Source organism: Bos javanicus, chromosome 2, assembly GCF_032452875.1.
Source record: "Bos javanicus breed banteng chromosome 2, ARS-OSU_banteng_1.0, whole genome shotgun sequence".
Classification (NCBI taxonomy): domain Eukaryota; kingdom Metazoa; phylum Chordata; class Mammalia; order Artiodactyla; family Bovidae; genus Bos; species Bos javanicus.
In genome coordinates this window covers 120,263,162-120,282,347 of record NC_083869.1, presented here as the reverse complement: position 1 = coordinate 120,282,347, position 19,186 = coordinate 120,263,162, and the positions used below count along the sequence as shown (strand labels likewise).

General features: G+C 59.0%; 1 protein-coding gene across 2 annotated transcripts; it reads left to right on the top strand.

The window, feature by feature from the left end:
* The first annotated feature begins 286 nt into the window (after positions 1-286).
* Positions 287-9,084, top strand: ECEL1 (endothelin converting enzyme like 1). Of its 2 annotated transcripts, XM_061388410.1 has the most exons (19): positions 287-466; positions 1,456-2,345; positions 3,065-3,133; positions 3,239-3,349; positions 3,426-3,518; positions 3,708-3,832; positions 4,473-4,695; positions 4,898-4,990; positions 5,220-5,318; positions 5,557-5,631; positions 5,830-5,933; positions 6,215-6,273; positions 6,376-6,427; positions 7,026-7,093; positions 7,253-7,377; positions 7,702-7,767; positions 8,123-8,218; positions 8,425-8,501; positions 8,644-9,084. In XM_061388410.1, the coding sequence occupies exons 2-19, from the start codon at positions 1,560-1,562 to the stop codon at positions 8,741-8,743; spliced, it is 2,421 nt and encodes an 806-aa protein (XP_061244394.1). In that variant the 5' UTR covers positions 287-466; positions 1,456-1,559; the 3' UTR covers positions 8,744-9,084. The 2 variants fall into 2 exon arrangements, with proteins under 2 accessions (XP_061244394.1, XP_061244403.1); XM_061388419.1 differs by lacking the exon at positions 4,898-4,990 and having other exon boundaries at positions 293-466.
* The last annotated feature ends 10,102 nt before the right edge of the window (positions 9,085-19,186 follow it).

Sequence of the window (19,186 nt, the reverse complement as noted above, 5' to 3'; positions counted from 1 at the left end):
TGGGCTGGGCTGGGCTGGCTCATCGTCTCATCAGCTTTAGCTTGAGCCTCTTTCGGACGGGCTGGCAGGCATCCCTGCGTGGGGTAGGGGTGGGGGGCGTCGAATCGGAGGGGACCTGGGACCCTCATTCCTCTCGGGACTAGAATTCCCGAGCCCAGAGTCGGTGCCAGACCCTTGGGAGATTGTTCCCGCAGCCGCCTTCCCCGCCCCCGAGCTGCCACCGAGCTGACAGGTAGCCGGGATGCAGGCAGGAAGAAGGAGGGGGTGCGGGGGGCGCGCGGAGGAGGGTGGAGCCGCCGGCGCGCCCCCTCCCTCGGGGCCGGCGGGCGGCGCAGCGCGGCGCGGCAGCAGAGGAGGCGGCGGGCGCACGGAGAGAGCGGCCGCCCGCCCCGCTCCGCCCGGGCTCCGGCTCCGGCTCGGGCTCCATCTGCGCGGTTTCCGCGCCGCCCGAGCGCGCACCTGCCGGGTAAGTGGCACTCGAGCCCGCCGCCGCCGCGGCCAACGTCAGCCACCTCCACCACGGCGCCGAGCCTCCAGGCTTTGTCTGCGTCCTCGCGGCTCCGGCTCCGGCGGCGGCGGCGACTCACGGGCTCGGGGTTCGGGCTCCGCGGACTGCCCGGCGCGACGCGGGAGGCTGCGCACCAAGGGCTCGGGAGGCTGCGCACCAAGGGCTCGGGGCGCACCGGACCAGCTCGCTCTGCGCCGGGGATGAAACTTCGTCCAAGTTTGGGTTCCGGGGAGAACCTGTTGAAGCCGGGAGGGGCCGGGGGGCGAGGACGCGGGACGGAACCGGTTCCGGGTCCTTCAGGGCCGTCGGGGCTTTCTCCATGATCCAGGGCGGGCCGGCGCGCCGGCGCGGGGGCTTGGCAAAGGGACTGGTGAGGGTTCTGGCCATTGAATAGAGAGGACGGGGCCGGGGATGGCTCTGCGGACATCTGCGAGGACAAAGTTTGGTTCTCGAGGCGCCTTCTTGAGCGTCTGGTTCCAGTGCGGAAAGCTGAAGTCGGCTTCAGGGCCCGCATAGACGCCGCACTGACCACACCTCCTTTTCCCGGCCTCCGCTTCCCCCCTCCCCCCATCTGGCCTTGGCTGTAGCAGGTCCGGGGCAAGCAATGAAGAGAAGAGAAACAGCCTTTCATTGACGGCCTACTATGTGCCAAGCCCGGTGCCCGGCGCTTTATTACAGGGGTCTTCCCCAGCCTGCGGCGGGCACGTGTGTGCGGGGACAGGGGACGGTAATGGACGGACAGTGCCTATAGTGGCTGGTGGCCGCTCGGAGCCTTCTCCCTCCCTCCAACCCCGAGTGGCGCAGGGAGGCCAGGCCCCAGACCCACTCGCTGTTGGGGACTCCGGGTGGCCTCCAGCCTTTGGACCTAGGCCTGTGCTCTTTCTCTTTGGGCTCGTGGGTCCCGTCGGGCCCCAGTGCCTTTCTGAACCTGTCTGCCTTTCCTGCAGCTGCGGCCCAGGGGCCATGCAGAGGCCGGCTGGGAGCCTGGCGGCCCGGTGCAGCCTGCTGTAGCAGAGACCGCCCAGGGCTGCGCGGCGGCGGCAGCGGAGCCATGGAGGCCCCGTATTCGATGACAGCACATTACGACGAGTTCCAGGAGGTGAAGTACGTGAGCCGGTGCGGTGGGGGAGGCGCACGGGGAACGTCGCTGCCCCCTGGCTTCCCGCTGGGTGCGGGGCGCAGCGCCACCGGGGCCCGAGCCGGGCTGCCGCGCTGGAACCGGCGCGAGGTGTGCCTGCTGTCGGGGCTGGTGTTCGCCGCGGGCCTTTGTGCCATCCTGGCCGCCATGCTGGCTCTCAAGTACCTGGGTCCGGGGGCGGCGGGGGGCGCCGCCTGCTCCGAGGGCTGCCCGGAGCGGAAGGCCTTCGCGCGCGCCGCGCGTTTCTTGGCCGCCAACCTGGACGCCAGCATAGACCCGTGCCAGGACTTCTACTCCTTCGCGTGCGGCGGCTGGCTGCGGCGCCACGCCATCCCGGACGACAAGCTCACCTACGGCACCATCGCGGCCATCGGCGAGCAGAACGAGGAGCGCCTGCGGCGCTTGCTGGCGAGGCCCGGGGGCGGGCCAGGGGGCGCGGCCCAGCGCAAGGTGCGCGCTTTCTTCCGCTCTTGCCTGGACATGCGGGAAATAGAACGGCTCGGCCCGCGGCCCATGCTCGAGGTCATCGAGGACTGCGGGGGCTGGGACCTGGGCGGCGCGGCGGAGCGCCCGGGGGCGGCGGCTCGCTGGGACCTCAACCGGCTGCTGTACAAGGCGCAGGGCGTGTACAGCGCCGCCGCGCTCTTCTCGCTCACCGTCAGCCTGGATGACAGGAACTCCTCGCGCTACGTCATCCGCGTGAGTGAGCCACCACCCCCCCCCAACCCCCCGCCACGGGCACCCCCACAGGCGGCTAGGAACTAGGAGTGCCTCGGCCTGGCACGCCTGCCCCGCGCGCCCTGTGCGCCCGGGACACCGGTGCGGAAGAGGGAGGTTAGGGGAATGGAGGGGAGCGCACACCGGCAGAGCGCGGGAGGAGGGCGCAAGTAATTTCCCTCGAGTAATTGCGGTGTTTAGCGGAGCCGCGGGAGCCGCAATTTCCCAGCCCTCTGGCAGGCGGTGAGAGCTCTGGGAGGGGTGTGCTGATGGGCTGTGGTGACAGGCCTGTCGGGCTGAGGCTGGCTGGAATGCCTGGTGGCGGGGGGTGGGGATGGGGGGGATGGGGGGTGGGGGGGGGGCGGGCAGGGGTCAGCTGTCAGTGCGAGCTAGAGTGCCCCTCAAAGGTGGGGAAAGGAAAGGATTTCAAGAGGAAAGACAGGGACGGGTGGCGGGGACCTGGGTCGGGGGGTAGGGAGGGTGGGGGCCGGGGAGCCATACCCATTCAGTCCCCAGTCTAGGCCAGTCAGTCCTGGAGGCTTAGATCAGCCGCTCTGGATTGAGGAGGGGGCTGTCGTCTTTATGCTCCGGGGGCTTGTGACAGTGGATGCCTGGCAAGTCCTCCGTTTGCCTTTTGGAAGGGGATTCAGTCTGTTTGCAGGAATCCGGAGTGTTGATGTCTGACCCCCATCTCTCCCCAGATTGACCAGGACGGGCTCACCCTGCCAGAAAGGACCTTGTACTTAGCTCAGGACGAGGAGAGTGAAAAGGTGTGGGAGCATGGGATGGAGTTCTGGGGAAGCCCTGGGGCTCCGGGAGGCATGGATCAGGACCTAGCACCGCCTGCATCCTTGCCCTGCCCCTTCCTGGTGCAGATCCTAGCAGCGTACCGGGTGTTCATGGAGCGCCTGCTCAGCCTCCTGGGTGCTGAGGCAGTGGAGCAGAAGGCCCGGGAGATCCTGCAGCTGGAGCAGCGGCTGGCCAACGTGAGCAGGCACCGGCTTCTTGATGGGGGCGGGAAGTCTCGGGCGGGGCTGGGTCAACCCTGCCCTTCATCCCCAGATCACAGTGTCCGAGTATGATGACCTCCGGCGAGACGTTAGCTCTGTGTACAACAAGGTGACCCTAGGGCAACTGCAGAAGATCACCCCCCACGTGAGTGCCACCCAGCCCTGCGGCGTGGTGGGGAGGTGCTGATCTTGGGACCCCTGGGCTGTCCCCTCCCCGAGGCCTTCCGTGGCCATGGACTCCTGTGACCTCTGGTCGCCTCTCCCTGGCCCCCTCTCTGTCTTCTGTGGTCTCTGCCACACCTGGTCCCACCGTCCCCATCCGTGGCCCCCCCAGCTGCGGTGGAAGTGGCTGCTGGACCAGATCTTCCAGGAGGACTTCTCGGAGGACGAGGAGGTGGTGCTCCTGGCCACAGACTACATGCAGCAGGTGTCCCAGCTCATCCACTCCACCCCCCGAAGGTAGGGCTGCCAGTCACCCACCTGCCCCCCTCCCCCAGGTCCCTCCCCTGCATCCCAGAGCTATCTGCTTGGAGAGCTTGGAATCCCTGCCTCCATTTCTGTCCAGTATCCGCATTGGGGAGGCAGGTGAGGAGCACTGGAAAAGGAGTCCCGATCCCTGGGTTCAGACCTGGCTGTCCCCGCTATTGTGTGGGACCCTGGGCAGGGCCGGGAGTTTCCTGGGCTGCAGTTTTCTCATGTGGGGATGGCAAGACTCGAGTGAGCCTGAAGTTAAAACTGCTGTGGCAGTTACTCTGCTCCCCCAGGGCCACAGGGAGGAAAACCTCCCTGGGCTCTGCCCCATCTCAGAAAGGAGCCGAGGCCCCTCGAGGCCAGCTCTGAGATAGGCAGTCACCCCAAGTGCCCACTCTCCCACCACACGGCAAGTGGAAAACGGTGCTGGCCTGTGCTCCGGGAGCACCCAGCGCTTTCTCCCTGGCCCGAGGTGTATCTGCTGTGTGTGGGTCCAGCCCTTCTCCCTGACTGGGACTGGGAGGACCTGGGATGACCCTCAGTCCTGTGCAGGTGCTTGGTCCTGCCCCGGGCTGGGGGGTGGGGGGGGCGCCTGTCCGGACACCCCGTTGCTTCATCTGGCCCTCAGGATCCTGCACAACTACCTGGTGTGGCGTGTGGTGGTGGTCCTGAGCGAGCACCTGTCCCCGCCATTCCGAGAGGCACTGCACGAGCTGGCCCGGGAGATGGAGGGCAGCGACAAGCCACAGGAGCTGGCCCGTGTCTGCCTGGGCCAGGCCAACCGTCACTTTGGCATGGCACTCGGTGCCCTGTTTGTACATGAGCACTTCTCGGCTGCCAGCAAGGCCAAGGTCAGGCTGCCTGGCCTTGGGGAGTTGGGGAGTGGGGGAGTGGATGCTGAGCCAGGGATGAAGTTTTTGCATGACTGTGGTCCAAGCATGAGGAGCACGGGGAGCCCCACACATCCCCCCTGCAGCGAGGGGCACCAGGCTCAGGGAGGGCTGAGCCCTCTCTGAGCCTCCAGGGTGCTCCTCACTGGGCCTCCTCCCCCAGGAAGCCTACCTGATTTGTCAGCCGCAGGACGCTCTCCCCACCAAGCTCCTGCCCGGCCTGCTCTGCCATGCTCAGTGGGATGGCCCTAGGAATGTACGTGATCTTTGCTGGGGCAGTTAGCCCCTTCCAGACTGAGTTTCCTTTCAGGGTCCAGGGCCTGAATCTATTACCTCCAAGGTCTCCCCTTGGTGCTGAGCACCAAGTTCTGGGCTTTGGAAGTGGTGCTGAATGATTAGGGGGGTACCCCTTGCTCCAGGTGCTGGGGACCCAGAGCTATGGCCTCCTGGATTGATTCCTTGATCCTTGACCCCTGACCCTGCAGGTACAGCAGCTGGTAGAAGACATCAAGTATATCTTGGGTCAGCGCCTGGAGGAGCTAGACTGGATGGATGCTGAAACCAAGGCGGCCGCACGGGCCAAGGTGAGATGGGATCCCAGTCCCATATGTTGGTTCCATAAACACGCATTGAGTACCTACTCCATGCCAAGTGCTGGGATAACAAAAGAGACAAAGATGCCTCTGTGGAGTTGGCATCACCCAGCCTCCTCTCCCGCTTCCTTGAGCCCCACTCCTTCACTGGCCCTGGAGCTTTCTCCCTTGGGGGGTTAGGGGGCTATCTCCTGAGGCCCCGGCCCACTCCTGACCCTCTCGCTTGCAGCTTCAGTACATGATGGTGATGGTGGGCTACCCGGACTTCCTGCTGAAACCCGAGGCCGTGGACAAGGAGTATGAGGTGGGCCTGCCCGCTGCCCCTGCCCTAACCAGCCACGCTTCTCCAGGCCTATGGCCAAGACCCCCATGGAGACCAACCACCGCAGGGAAGGAGCCAAAGCCCTCAGCTGATGGACACTGGGAGGGCATGGGACCTGCCTGGTGCTGGTCTGGCCCTGCCTCCTGGCCTGCTGCTGAGTGCTGCCCATCCCCTGTGCAGTTTGAGGTCCACGAGAAGACCTACTTCAAGAACATTTTGAACAGCATCCGCTTCAGCATCCAGCTCTCAGTCAAGAAGATCCGGCAGGAGGTGGACAAGTCCACGTGGGTACCTGGCCTGGAGCAGGGGTCAGGGGTGCCATGGTGTGCCATGGAGACAGTGTTTCTAAACAATGCCTGGAGGAGGGCACACTGCCTCACAGACATGCTGGCATGGGGAGGGGGGACCGGGCCTGCGTAGGGTGTGGGGTCTGCCTGGGAGAGGCCCAGGACATAGCATTAGGCTGGGACATCAGGCCATCCTTTAAGGAGGAGAAGCTAGGAGGTAGGGGGTGGTAGAGGACGGAGTGTGGGTTCCCCCAGCTGACCCCAGCCTCCCTCCACAGGTGGCTGCTCCCCCCACAGGCACTCAATGCCTACTATCTGCCCAACAAGAACCAGATGGGTAAGGGGGCGTGTCGGGACGGGGTTAGGGTGGGGTTTGTGGTGAGGGTGGGCAGGGCCTGGAGGTGGGGCGGGTCTCCTGCTGACCACGCCCTCTCTGCAGTGTTCCCGGCTGGAATCCTGCAGCCAACACTGTATGACCCTGACTTTCCGCAGTGAGTATGGGGCCTGGTGTGAGCCAGAGTCCCGGCCATGGCCTTGTCTGCAGGGTGGGCAGGGAACTGCTCAGACTGCCCGAGGCTCAGGCTGGGCACAGGAGTCAGTTGCAACCCTGGGTCCCCATAATCCCATTTCATTGGTTATTTACAAAAAGGTGTAGGTTGGTTTTTTTTTTGTTTTTTGTTTTTCATTCTTTTAAATGTCCGGAGTCCCTTTTTTACTTGGGTTGAGGCTTCTCTGGGCATTTCAAAAGTGAAGCAATCTAGGGAAAAGATTAAAGAAAAAAGATCTAGGAAAAAGGCTAGATCCCATATGGGGTGCCTCAGTTACCCTCCACCCCTGTTTCCACCCACCACCTTGACCGCCGAAATCTGTTAGATGTTATTTCCTAAAAGAGCTTTCAGGTATCACTGGCCCCTTTCACATACCCCACAAGGAAGCTGAGGCACGAGAGTCCTGGGACAGTGGAGACACTGGCCCTCCTGGGCTACCTCGTGGCCTGGCCGGGGCTTCCTGAGACTGCCGGGGCAGCAGCCCAGTGGGGCTCTCAGAAGGCGGGCGAGGTTGGGGCCTGACGCTACTGCCCCGGCCCAGGTCTCTCAACTACGGGGGCATCGGCACCATCATCGGGCACGAGCTGACCCACGGCTACGATGACTGGGGTGAGGCCTGCAGGCGGCCTGAGGAGGTGGGGGACAGGCAATGGTGGGGGGTGAGGGAGGCAGGGTGGTGAGGACTAATTGAGGCCCCGCAGCTGCCCCGTGCCTGCCGGCTGGCGGGTACATGGACAGGGAGCCTCAGCCTGCCCCGTCTGCCCCCAGGAGGCCACTATGACCGCTCAGGCAGCCTGCTGCACTGGTGGACCGAGGCCTCCTACGGCCGTTTCCTGCGCAAGGCCGAGTGCATCGTCCACCTTTACGACAACTTCACTGTCTACAACCAGCGGGTAGGGCCCCCGCCTCATGTCCCTGGGGTCCCTCAGGTGGGCCTGGCCAGCACAGACTAGGCGCGTGCATGCCCCTTGGCACACTCCTGGCCCTGCACAAACCTGGGACCCCGGTCCCTACACACCTGCCAGGGTCCAGGTGCACATTGACTTGGATGCGTGCGTGAGTTCACACAGACACACACGCACGTGGGCACAAGGTGGGGGGACCCTACCCAGAGTTTCTGGGAAAGGGAAGGTGGGGAGAGGGCAGGGCCCAGGGAGGCCAGACCTGAAGGAGTCCAGAAGGCCTGGGCAGCCTCCAGCCTCTTTGCTTCTCACCAGGTGAATGGGAAGCACACGCTTGGAGAGAACATTGCAGACATGGGCGGCCTCAAGCTTGCCTATTATGTGAGCCCCCCTGCCATGCCCTCCACCCCTGCGGGGAGGGCTAGGGGACCCTGAGGACTGGGCTAGAGACCTCGTCACCCTTCCCCCCTGACCCCGTCCTTTTGGTCTTGGAGGGGAAGGTACTGTGCTGGGCAGAGGGCCTCCTAAGTCCCTCAACTTCTGGGAAAGCAAAGAGAGCTGCCTGGAGGAGGTGGCCCCTGCCTGGGCTTAGCCTTCTGGAGAGGGAAGAAGTTAGGGACCCGAGGGCTCAGCCTTGTGGGCGGTGTGTGGAGCTGGGGTGGGTGACCAGCTGGCTAGGTGGAGGGTGCCAGGTGGCCCCGCACGGGCACCCCAGCTCCATGCTCTGCACCCCCAGGCATATCAGAAGTGGGTGCGTGAGCACGGCCCTGAGCACCCGCTGCACCGGCTCAAGTATACGCACAACCAGCTCTTCTTCATCGCTTTTGCCCAGGTGGGCCGGGTGGGGGCCGGTGGGGTTGGGGTCAGCTTCCAGCCTGTCTCCTCTGGGCCACTCCTCAGAGGCAATGCCCACCCCCCTCCCCCGGGCTGTGATGGGGGATGAGGACCTAGTGTGCAGAAGGAGTGATTGTACAGGCTGGTCCGTGGACTCCTGGCCTCACGCCCCCGCTGCTCCCCTCCACCCCCATCTGGCCCCAGAACTGGTGCATCAAGCGGCGGTCGCAGTCCATCTACCTGCAGGTGCTGACCGACAAGCACGCACCCGAGCACTACAGGTCCGTCCCCTGGCTGCCTGGGGCTCATCCCCTCCTTGTGTCGGTGGGGTGGGGGGTGTGGCAGGGGGGACGTGGTGGGGTGAGAAAGGACAGCTGGGGTCTGGTGGCCCCTGGGACCCACACTCTGTGGGTCTCTCTCTAGGGTGCTGGGCAGCGTGTCCCAGTTCGAGGAATTTGGCCGGGCCTTCCATTGCCCCAAGGACTCGCCCATGAACCCTGCCCACAAGTGCTCTGTATGGTGAGCCTGGCCGCCCACCTGCGCCCCCCTCCCTCCCTGCACGAACCGCCTCCCGCCAGCTGCCGGGGCAGGCATGGACCCGGCTCTGGTCCACTCGGGAACCCCTCACCTCGTCCTTGCCTCCCCAGCCCTTTTGGGACTCTGCACCGCCCCTCTGTCTCCCACTCCAGGAGAGACCCAGAGCAGGGCTGAGGCTGGGCTCCAGGAGGGCGTGGGGCAGAGACTCTAAGGTCCCCAGACTGGGCTCTTGGGAGCCAGAGCCTCCACCAGTTTGCACTGTCCAGGCCCCCCACCTTCACTGTGTTCTTGCTGCTGAGTCTGGTCAATAAAGCTGCTCTACTGTCACCTTGGCCTCCTCAGGGGCCCCTGGAGCAGGTGGGGTTGGATGAACTCCTTGCGTTAACGGAATGGGACCTAAAGAAGACCTTCTTGTCCCCTCCTGGTGGCCTCAGCTGGGCCGACTCTGTCCCACCTCCCCGGCTCTTGTCTTTCTTACCAACCATACACTCTGGGGCTTCCCTGATAGCTTAGTTGGTAAAGAATCCGTCTGCAATGTGGGATACCTGGGTTTGATCCCTGGGTTGGGAAGATCCCCTGGAGAAGGGAAGGGCTGCTCACTCCATGATTCTGGCCTGGAGCATGGACTGTATAGTCCATGGGGTCACAAAGAGTCGGACACGAATGAGCAAGTTTCACCTTCACTTTTACACTTTCACCCAGTCTGCCCCCCACACCTCAAAGTCTTGCCGAGGTCCCTGGACTAGCCTTATGGGGGCCAGAACGCCGTGCCCAGTGACCTCCACCCCAGCATGACTCTGGGGCCTGACTTCTCCTGGGTGTCCAGAGTGGTGCCCTGCTCACCCCTGCAGGAGTTTCTGCAGTGTCCCCAGCCATTCGTGGAGCCCAGGCCAGGCTTTGGCTCATCTTCTTGGAGAAAGAGGACATGACCTGTGATCTGAAGGCATCCCCTCCAGCCAGGGGCAGGAGCTCTTGGGAAGAGAGAAGGAAGGGAGTGGTGGGGGACGGGGCACAGGGGAAGGTGGGGAGGCCCCAGTGTGGCTGTGGGGGGAGGGGAGGAGATGTGCTGCTCTGTCTTGGATAGGAGGGCAAGGGGGGGAGGAGCCCCCCTGAGGGGTCCCAGGGGTCTGCAATGATGAGGCTGGCCGCCCTTCCTCCTCCAGACCTGTTTCTGTTACATCAGGGGTGGCCTAGAGAGGGCAGCCGCTCCCGGGGCCCTGCCCTGTGGGTGTGCCTAAATTGTCTCCCACTGCAGAGGTGAACCTCTTGCCAGTCCACCTCCTGTCTTTATGCTCAGAGAATGTCCGTCCACCTCTCAGCCTTGAGAGGCTCTCAGAAAGTCTCTGTTATCTGAGCCTTGGATACCCCAGACTCGGGGAGGGGAAGACGGAAGGCACACCCACCACACAGACGGAGCCACAGCGGAGGGTGCAGGGGGGTCCACAGAGAAGAGGCAGGAATGAAGAGGGGACCCCATAGAAGGGGGAGTGGCCGAGTTCCTGAAGGGCAGGGCTCTGCACACACAGAGGCTACAGGCATCAGTCCACGCCACAGAGCCCTGCTGGGAGCTGCCTGTCGGGGTGGTTGGGGGTGGTGGTGGTGGTAGTGAGGGGGCCCTCATATTCAGAGCTCCTTAGAAGTGCTGTGTTTATGGATCTTCCTTGGTTTCCTCTGGAAGCCTCTTTCCCCCTGGGCTGGGCATGTGCATATCACGTTTTGTGGAATGAAGGCAGAGCCTGTCTAGCTGCCTGTCTCGATCTGCCCTGCACCTCCTGGTCCCATGCCTCACCCCCTCCCTCTGGCCTGGCATCCTGGTTCGAAACTAGATCCTCAGGCACCCCCTCTTGCCCTGCCTCCGGCTCCCTGAGTGGCCCAGCTGTACACAAGACAGATCCTTCCTGTCTCCCAGCTGGCACAGGGGAGGCCTTTGGGGCTAGGGGGGCCAGTGGGGTGAGACTCCAACAGGAAGTGCCGTGAAGCCCAGGTACTCCTGGGGCCAAGTTCCTTTCCTTCCCGTCTGTACCCAGCTGAGGGGGCCAGTGCGGTTGGGCTTGTAGAGGAAGGTGGGCCTCTGGGAAAGGGTACGGGGTTCCTGGCCTCCAGGCTGGTCCCGAGCTGGAAGCTGGGAAGCCTGAGGGTCTCAGCTGCTGGCCAGGGCCCTCATGCCCAGTTGTGTCCTGGGGGGGACTACCCACCCTCCTGGCAGGGTTGTGGACAACAAGCCATGAGGCCACTGGAGACCCCCTCAACCTGATGGATTCCTGCTGGGCTCACAGCGATGACATCACTGCTACCTGGGGCTGCAGGCTCCTTGCACCTTTCCGGGAGGACGGAGGGAGACCAGAGTTCAGAGGGATCACAAACCAAGGGCATCCCAAGGACAGCATTCCTGCCCTTGTGCTAAGTTGCTTCAGTCATGTCCAACTCTGCAACCCCATGGATTGTAGCCCGCCAGGCTCCCCTGTCCATGGGATTCTCCAGGCAGGAATACTGGAGTGGGTTGCCATGCCTTCCTTCAGGGGATCTTCCTGACCCAGGGATTGAACCCATGGCTCTTACATCTCCTGCATTGGGAAGCCCACCCCCGCACCCCCACCCTAGCCCTTAGGGACCATGAAACTTAGACAGCCAAGGACCTCAGAGCTACAGGGTGGCCCTGCAGGGCACAGTGGTGACATGGGTGTCACCCATTGGTTCCCAGACTGCCTTTCCAGACAGATCCTGAGAGCATCCTCATTGCAACCCAGTGAAGTGGACGGAGGACGGAGGACAGAGGCAGCCCCTTTTACAGACAGGGAAACTGAGGGGAGTCACGTGCCTGCCTAGGGTCACGCTGCTTGTGTCAGCTGATGGACGCGTCTTGGTTGCTGGGTCCTCTTGAGCTCCGGATGTCCATCCCACCCTCAGCATCTCCCCTTGATGAGTCCTGCTGGGAAACCCAGCACACAGCATAGAGGCGGCCACTTCACTGTCCACTAGGCCCTGTGCCTGCAGTCCAGCTGAGGACCCACTGGCCGTGATGCTGAGCCAGCTCAGCACAGCCGCCCACTCGGCTTCTGTTTCCCTTGTGTTGGCTGAGGGGCTCAAACGCCTGGTAAAGGTCCTTCCGGTTGTGCAGCGATTCTAGAAGTCGCCCCGGGGCAGCTTGTCGCAAGGCTGGCTCCATCCCTCCCAGAGAAGGAGGATGGCTTGGCCCACAGCAGGGATCCTCTGAGCAGAGCTCATTGGGATGACAGAAAGCAATCTGCGACTAAGCATGTAACAGCAGGGGAATAAAGGAGCGGGGGATGGTTTACAACTGCGCTGAAGCTTCCAGGCACCCACCTGTGTGCCTTCTTGTGTCGAGCCTCATGGTTCTGCTCTCCGCAGCTTTGAGGCCCAGCCTTGAGCCCCGGGGGTCACTACTGCCTGACCTTGGCCAGTGTCTCACCCTCTCCAGGCTCGGGCATCACCGGTGGATGCAGGGCTGTGGGTGAGGGGTGGGCCCACCTGTGCTGGCTGGACGTGGGCCCCTCCACCACCCCAAGACTGCACAGCTGCAGCTCCAGCAGTGAGAGCCCCAAGCTGAGTCCTCAGGGCCATCGAGGTGTCCCCGAGCAGCCCTGCCCCCCAGGCCTTTCCAACAAGTTCAGTGGAGCCCACATACAAGTTTCTGCCACCTGTGTGGTTGCTTGTATGCAGACCCAGATGTCCAGCACCCCAGGGACCCCAAGCTCCCCAGCCCATGAGGAGCCCTAGAAGCAATATTTTTAAATGGCTAGAGCCCCTGTTCCAGACATGCTAGGAATCCCAGTGTCCTCCATGAGCAAATACCTCTGCAGGGTTCTCAGGGGGTTGGGTTCCTCCTTACATCCCCACCTCCATAATCCCATGTTGGGCAGTACCCTGAATCCTTTCCTCCCCAGGGAGCAAGTGGAGTCAGAGACCTCATGGAAGGGCTGGTTGCTGGAGGGCCCCTTTCGCTGCCTCCTTCTCTCACCTTCAGGGCACCTTGTGTGCACGCGTGCTAAGTCACTTCAGTCATGTCTGACTCTGCGACCCTATGGACCATAGCTCACCAGGCTCCTCTGTCCATAGGATTCTCCAAGCATGAATACTGGAGTGGGTTGCCATGCCCTCCTCCAGGGCTCTTTCCGACCTAGGGATCGAACTCGCGTTTCTTATGTCTCCTGCATTGGCAGGTGGGTTCTTTACCACTAGTGCCACCTGGGAAGCCCTCGGGGCATCTCACCCCTCCCCTAAACTGGCTTGAGGAACCCACTCTCCCCCGGTACAATAAAAAGAGCAATTTCCCGGTCCCCCTGCCAGCTCCAGGCCTGTGCAGGGGCTGAGTGCTGGGCTCCCGAGGCCACCTCTGGGCCACCCTGCCACAGGACAGGACAGAACAGGGCAGAGCACAGAGCTCCAGAGTCCAGCCTCCTCCTCTGTCTCCCCCTGTCCACCTGTGTAGGAGCTTGGACTTGAATCTAGAGGGGTCATCGCTAAGCAGGACCCTGGCAGTTGTATCCTCCAGCCCCCAACACCACATCTGAGGAGAGACTGTAGAAGGGAGTGAATTGTGCCGTCTTCCACTCCTTGGACTTCCCTGGTGGCTCAGACGGTAAAGAGTCTGCCTATAATGGGGGAGACCTGGGTTCAATCCCTGGGTCAGGAAGATCTCCTGGAAAAGGAAATGGCAACCCACTCCAGTATTCTTGCCTGAAAAATCCCATGAACGGAGGAACCTGGCAGGCTACAGTCCATGGGGTCACGAAGAGTCAATGGCGTTTCCCCTGCTGACTTGCGAGGGGTCACAAGACACCTCAGTCTCTGCCCCAGCCTGCGGGGGTCCCAGAGGGCTCCTGGATAACGGAGACATTTTCTGCTTTGGAGCCAGGCAGCCTCCAGGGTACCTGTCACTGCACAGCAGGTAACCACATGAGGCAGTTCTTGGGAACATTTTACAGAAAAATGCAGGCCTCCGAGCACATTATTTATAATTCCTTCATGGGATTATTGAAGGTTTCAGAACAGTATGACTCTCAGCCCATCCTCCCCCTAGAAGTCCTTGCTCTGCAGGCTCCATTTTCCTGAAGGAGACCCTGAATTTGGACAGCATGTGGCATGTGGCTGAGCAGGACTCTGGCAGCGTGGACTTCACCCTGAGGCTGGGCAGGGCGGATGTCTTCACCTCGAAAACCACTGCAGGCGGGGATACCACGTCCCAAGGCCCCCTCGCCTTTGGTGAAAGCTAGTTGCACCCTGTCCTGTCCTGCAGAGCTATCATGGGATCAGGCCTCCACCCCTGGTGGGTCTCAGCTCTGTGTGGTCAAGGGGACCCCAGGCTCCTAACCCTGCAGACCTAACACCAACTTTTGTGTTCCTGGGACACAGCTTGTGGCTCATTTGGGGCCTATTTGTTGGCCCTGGTGGGGTTCTCAGCCCTCACTCGGTTACAGGCCACCCTTGAGGCACCAACCCTCAGGTTCCACTGACCGCATCCCCCCACACTAGTATGGGGGTGTCCTTCAGCCCCTCTCTGCCCTGTGGCCCGCTGTCCTCAACAAGGGCCCGGCCCAGCCAGGCCCATGGATGCCTCCCTCCTCCCCACGCTCCCTGCCTCCTGCACAGGGTGGGGGCTCCCACTGCAGGGGCTGCAGGGGACACACCTCCCATCCCTCGGGTCCAGCCCTCTGAGCAGCCCTGCAGTCGGGCTGCGAGCCAGCATGAGCTCACCGGGTCAGAGGAAAAGGACATGGCGCCTGCCCCCCCCCCCCCAGACCTCAGCTGGGCCCGGACCTGCAAGCCTCTGGCTGCCACTCAGGCCAATTCACTGGGCAACAGGCAGCTTAGATCCCCAAGCCGCAGTCCTGTAGTGCTGCAAAGCCGCGTCTCTCCTGGTCTACTTTGTGTAAATAGTAATAAAAAACCCTCCTAGATTCCCATGGGACCAGACCATGGCGGTCACCACTGACAGAGGTCTGAAGGAGATGACTTTCCTGTCACTCGAGGAGCCCCGGCTGGGGTGGGGGCGGAGGGGGTGCCCTGCTGCTGATGACCAGGAACTGGGACATCTAGTGAGCTTTTCTAATTATCTCACCAATAAATAACCTGTTTTCATGCAGGAAAAAAAAAAAGAGTGACATGTCTTTAATTCTTACAAATAGAGTTCCATTGTGTGTTTATGACTAGTAAAAGCACTTCTTACTGGGGACATAAAAGGGGGAAAGGGCTAGAACCCTCAAAGAGCTGGATGCTCCCTACTGAGGTGGATGGTGGCCTCAACATCTGGATGGTGGGGCAGCTATTTCGTCCCGAGGGGCGGCTCCAGAGACACACAACTGGCTTCTGGGCACCATGCCAGGCATGTTGGCACAGGTTGGGCATCCCTGGTGGCAAGGGGATGTTGAGGGGATTCTGGGCTGTGGCCTGGCGTGTGTGCAGAAGCGACCCTGAAGCTCTGTTCACCTGGAGGAAGCAGGCCCTGGGTCACTTTAGATCAGAGTGTGCGACTAAGAATATGACTCAGCTTCCTGCAGGTCTCTGGACCCCCAACCCCACCCCTACCGGAGACAGGGATGGGGGAGGCATCCTGAAAGGGACAACGGCTGGTCATGCAGATGCTGAGCAGGTCGGGAGACGCAGGGGAGGTCACAGCCTCAGATGGGAGCATCGGCCACAAGGTCAGGATGAAGGTCATTTCGTCTGAGGTCTCCCGAGATTTCCAGGCAGCACCTGTGCCTACCCATCAGGAAGCATCCTGTGTGGTCACCAGAGCCCCGCTGGGCTTGGTGCAGGGACCAGGGGTTGGGGTTGGGTCGGAGGGAAGGAGGGACTCCAGAAACCAGGGCTGGGCTGGGCTACAGGTTTGGCTGGGACTGAACCTGGGGCGCCCCCTAGAGCCCAGTCTGAACTTTGCAGGGAGTGATGCACCTGTAGTCATCAGGAATTGTTGATCTTAAGAGTCCTGTCTGGGGGACTACTCTTGTGGTCCAGTGGTTAAGAATCACTGTGCAGTGCAAGGGATGTAGGTTTGATCCGTGGTTGGGGAACTAAGATCCCATTTGCTGCTGAGGAGCAACTAAGCCCACATCCTGCAACTATTGAGCCCATACTGTAAGAGCCAACCCAACACAGCCAAATAATTTTTTTTTTTTTCCCCAAAGAGAGAGTTCTGTCTGGGGCCCAAGGATGACTGGTCTCCCACTCAGATCTCAACTGGTTGGTTGAAGGGACATCAGTCCTTCCAGAGTGCCTAACGTGTGTCCAGCTCTTCCAGGCTTTATCTCATTCCAGCCTTGCCACAAACCTGGGCCATCAGCCCTGGTTTCCCTGGTGGTTCAGCTGGTAAAGAATCCACCTGCAATGCAGGAGACCTGGATTCGATCCCTGGGTTTGGAAGAACCCCTGGAGAAGGGAAAGGTTACCCACTCCAGTATTCTGGCCTGGAGAATTCCATGGACTGTATAGTCCATGGGGTTGCAGGAGTCAGACATGACTGAGCAACTTTCACTTTCACTCCATCCTGGAACCTTCATCCTGATGAAGTAAAATTTATGTTGGGGGCAGGGCAAGGCAACCTAAGCATAACGCATTCCCTGCCCGTGGTGGGCCCTCCCTAGTGTGCAGCCTGCATCTGCATTATACATGAAGCTGACCTTCTTGAAGCTGCGAGTGCCTGCTCTATCATGAAGATCAGTGTTGTTTTTTATTTTTTCTGACACAGGCAGCGTAACTCCTTAGTACGTTACATTTCTTTCCCAATCCCATAAGGGGTTCCTGGGACCTGTTGCTCACTATGTATGTGCTTGTCTGGACTCTGTATCTTTAGGTGAACTTTGTGTAAAATATGGCTGTCTCCTCTTAATGTATGATCCTTTATTTGAAAAATGTGTGGGAGCAGTCCTTGGAGTTTTCGGAAAGACTTCCTACTTGGTTATAATCTCCACTTGGCTCAAATAGAATTTTCTATCTGGGGACTTCCCTGGCAGGCCAGTGGTTAGGACCTTGCATTTCCATTACACGGGGCACACGTTTGATTCTTGGTTGGGTAACTAAGATCGCACATGCTGTGCAGTCAAAAAAAAAAAAGTTATCTATCTCTTCTCTATCTGCAATGGTTTTGACCAGGCCCCCACCCTCCAGCATGGCCGGCAGGTGTCCTGGGAAGAGAATGTGGGCACTTCAGGCAGGGGGCTGACACTGTGTTCCTTTCTCATTTGCTCACTTCTGGTGGATTGAGGCTGAGTAAGTTGAGTGTGTCTAGCTAAGTAGATCTATAGATTATATGATCTAATGTAGTTTTAAACAAATGATTCCTCCCAAGAAATCAAGTGGGCTTACAAAAATTTCTTGTAAAGAGACTGCAAATAATACTTGTAATCCATACCAGGTTAAGTGGTTGCTACTTCCTCCCTCCTGACACATGCTCATCACCCATGGTACAGAGCTGACGGGAAGTCAGCCCCAAACATAAAACATTAAACAAAACCAAACTGTTTGAAGCACCCCTACCTCCATCATCATTGGTTTGCTCTGGGGGCACCTTGAGATAGTCTCAATAACAGCATGAACCTCTCTGGTTTGCAAGGCATTTAAAACCTTAGCTTTCAGGACATGAAGACAACCCCCCCACAGTTTTTTCCCCGTGATGTTTAAAGTGATGTGCTGTTCTACCTCGTACTTTTTGATATTTCCCTAAGCAATGATAAATATTTGGAAGGCTCTTTTAAAGTTTCTTGCGTAATAGGACAAGACGAAAAACACCTACCACCAGGCAAACATTTATTCTTTCTGCTGCAGTAAAAATGGCAGAAACAATGAACAGAAAATGATCTGTCGAAAAACCGAAAGGCATTTCTTTGTCAGCAAATACCTTTGGAAGATGTAGAGAAAACATTGCTGTAGATTGAAGAAAAAGTGTTAGAGCAAATTACCCAGTGTGGGAGGTTTGCTATACAGTCAGTTGGCTGAAAGTACAGATGTTTCTACACATCTCAGCTTAAGGTATTTGCTGGATTCTGTTCCAATAATGAAATACACAGACCACTTTGTGTGTGTATGATCCACTAAAGGAAAGATGTGGCAGGGAAGATGTATTTCCAACAGTTCATACTTTGTTTAATAAAAAACAATGTCATGTGGGGAAAAGAGTGCAAGTGCATCCATTGATGGAACAGCTAGTGGGAAGGATTTTTTTCCAACAAAGCTTTCACTTATTTATTCCTGAGCTGCAAAGAATGCTAGTGAGGAAAGAGCAAACATCAGGAGCCAAGCATTCCGTCTCTCCCATGAGCTGTTCAGACAGCAGTGATGGTCTCATTATTGTGATTTGGTTGGTTGATGTGTAGGTGACCTTCAGTTCAGTTCAGTTTAGTCGCTCAGTCGTGTCCGACTCTTTACGACCCCATAAACCACACACACCAGGCCTCCCTGTCCATCCCTAACTCCCGGAGTCCACCCAAACCCATGTCCATTGAGTCAGTGATGCCATCCAACCATCTCATCCTCTGTCGTCCCCTTCTCCTCCTGCCCTCAATCTTTCCCAGCGTCAGGGTCTTCTCAAATGAGTCAGGCCTTAACACAGTATAAATGTGTGCATTCCTGTGTGAGGCTTCTTGTAGACCCAGCTTGGTTCTCCTCCAACGTCTTCTCTTGGAGGTGTACCTGATTTTATTGCCAGTTTTCATTTGAATCCATTGAGAACGGGATGACTCTGCTTTTGTATCTTGACCAGGAATCTCTTGAGACTGAAAGTCTTGTGAGAAGATGTGGTGAGGTGCAAATTCAACCACACACAGGATGGCGGAGAAAAGAGTTGGGAAGCATTTAAAGAAAAAAAAAAAAAAAAAACGATTCTGAATGATAAAAGCTGCAGAGGCAGCAGAACCTGCAAAGGCCATCTCTGGTCAAACCATTGCAGGAAAGAACTAGAAGCCTCGAGAGCACATAAAATGCAATAGGAGTCATCCATGGTGTTCACTTTCTAAAACCAAGACTGTCTGAGTAAGGGAGAAGCTTCATGATAGTCTTGGTAATGGGATTGAGTGTGACCTTGAGAATGTTCCAGATTAACCCCACAGAATGAGCCATCTTTATGGCAAGATATTGAAGGGGGCTGGCATGAGTCCTTCTGCCTTCTTTCTTCCTGACTCCCTTTCCTTCTTAAAATTCAACGTGCTGATATTTCTCTAGGTGACAAGCATGTTGACAGAAATAATCTATAAACAATCCATAATGTTAGTAGGAATTGTAAAGTTTTATTTGAGCCAAACTAAGGACTATAACCTGGAAGACAGCCTGCTGTCTGGGGGAAACTGGAAGAAACTGCTCCGGAGAAGCATGGATTTCAGCATGGTTTTACATATTGTCAGAACAAAGAAATAAAACAAGTCATGAATACATTCCTTCAAGGTTTGAAAAAAAAAATCAGATCAGCACATAAAGAGAG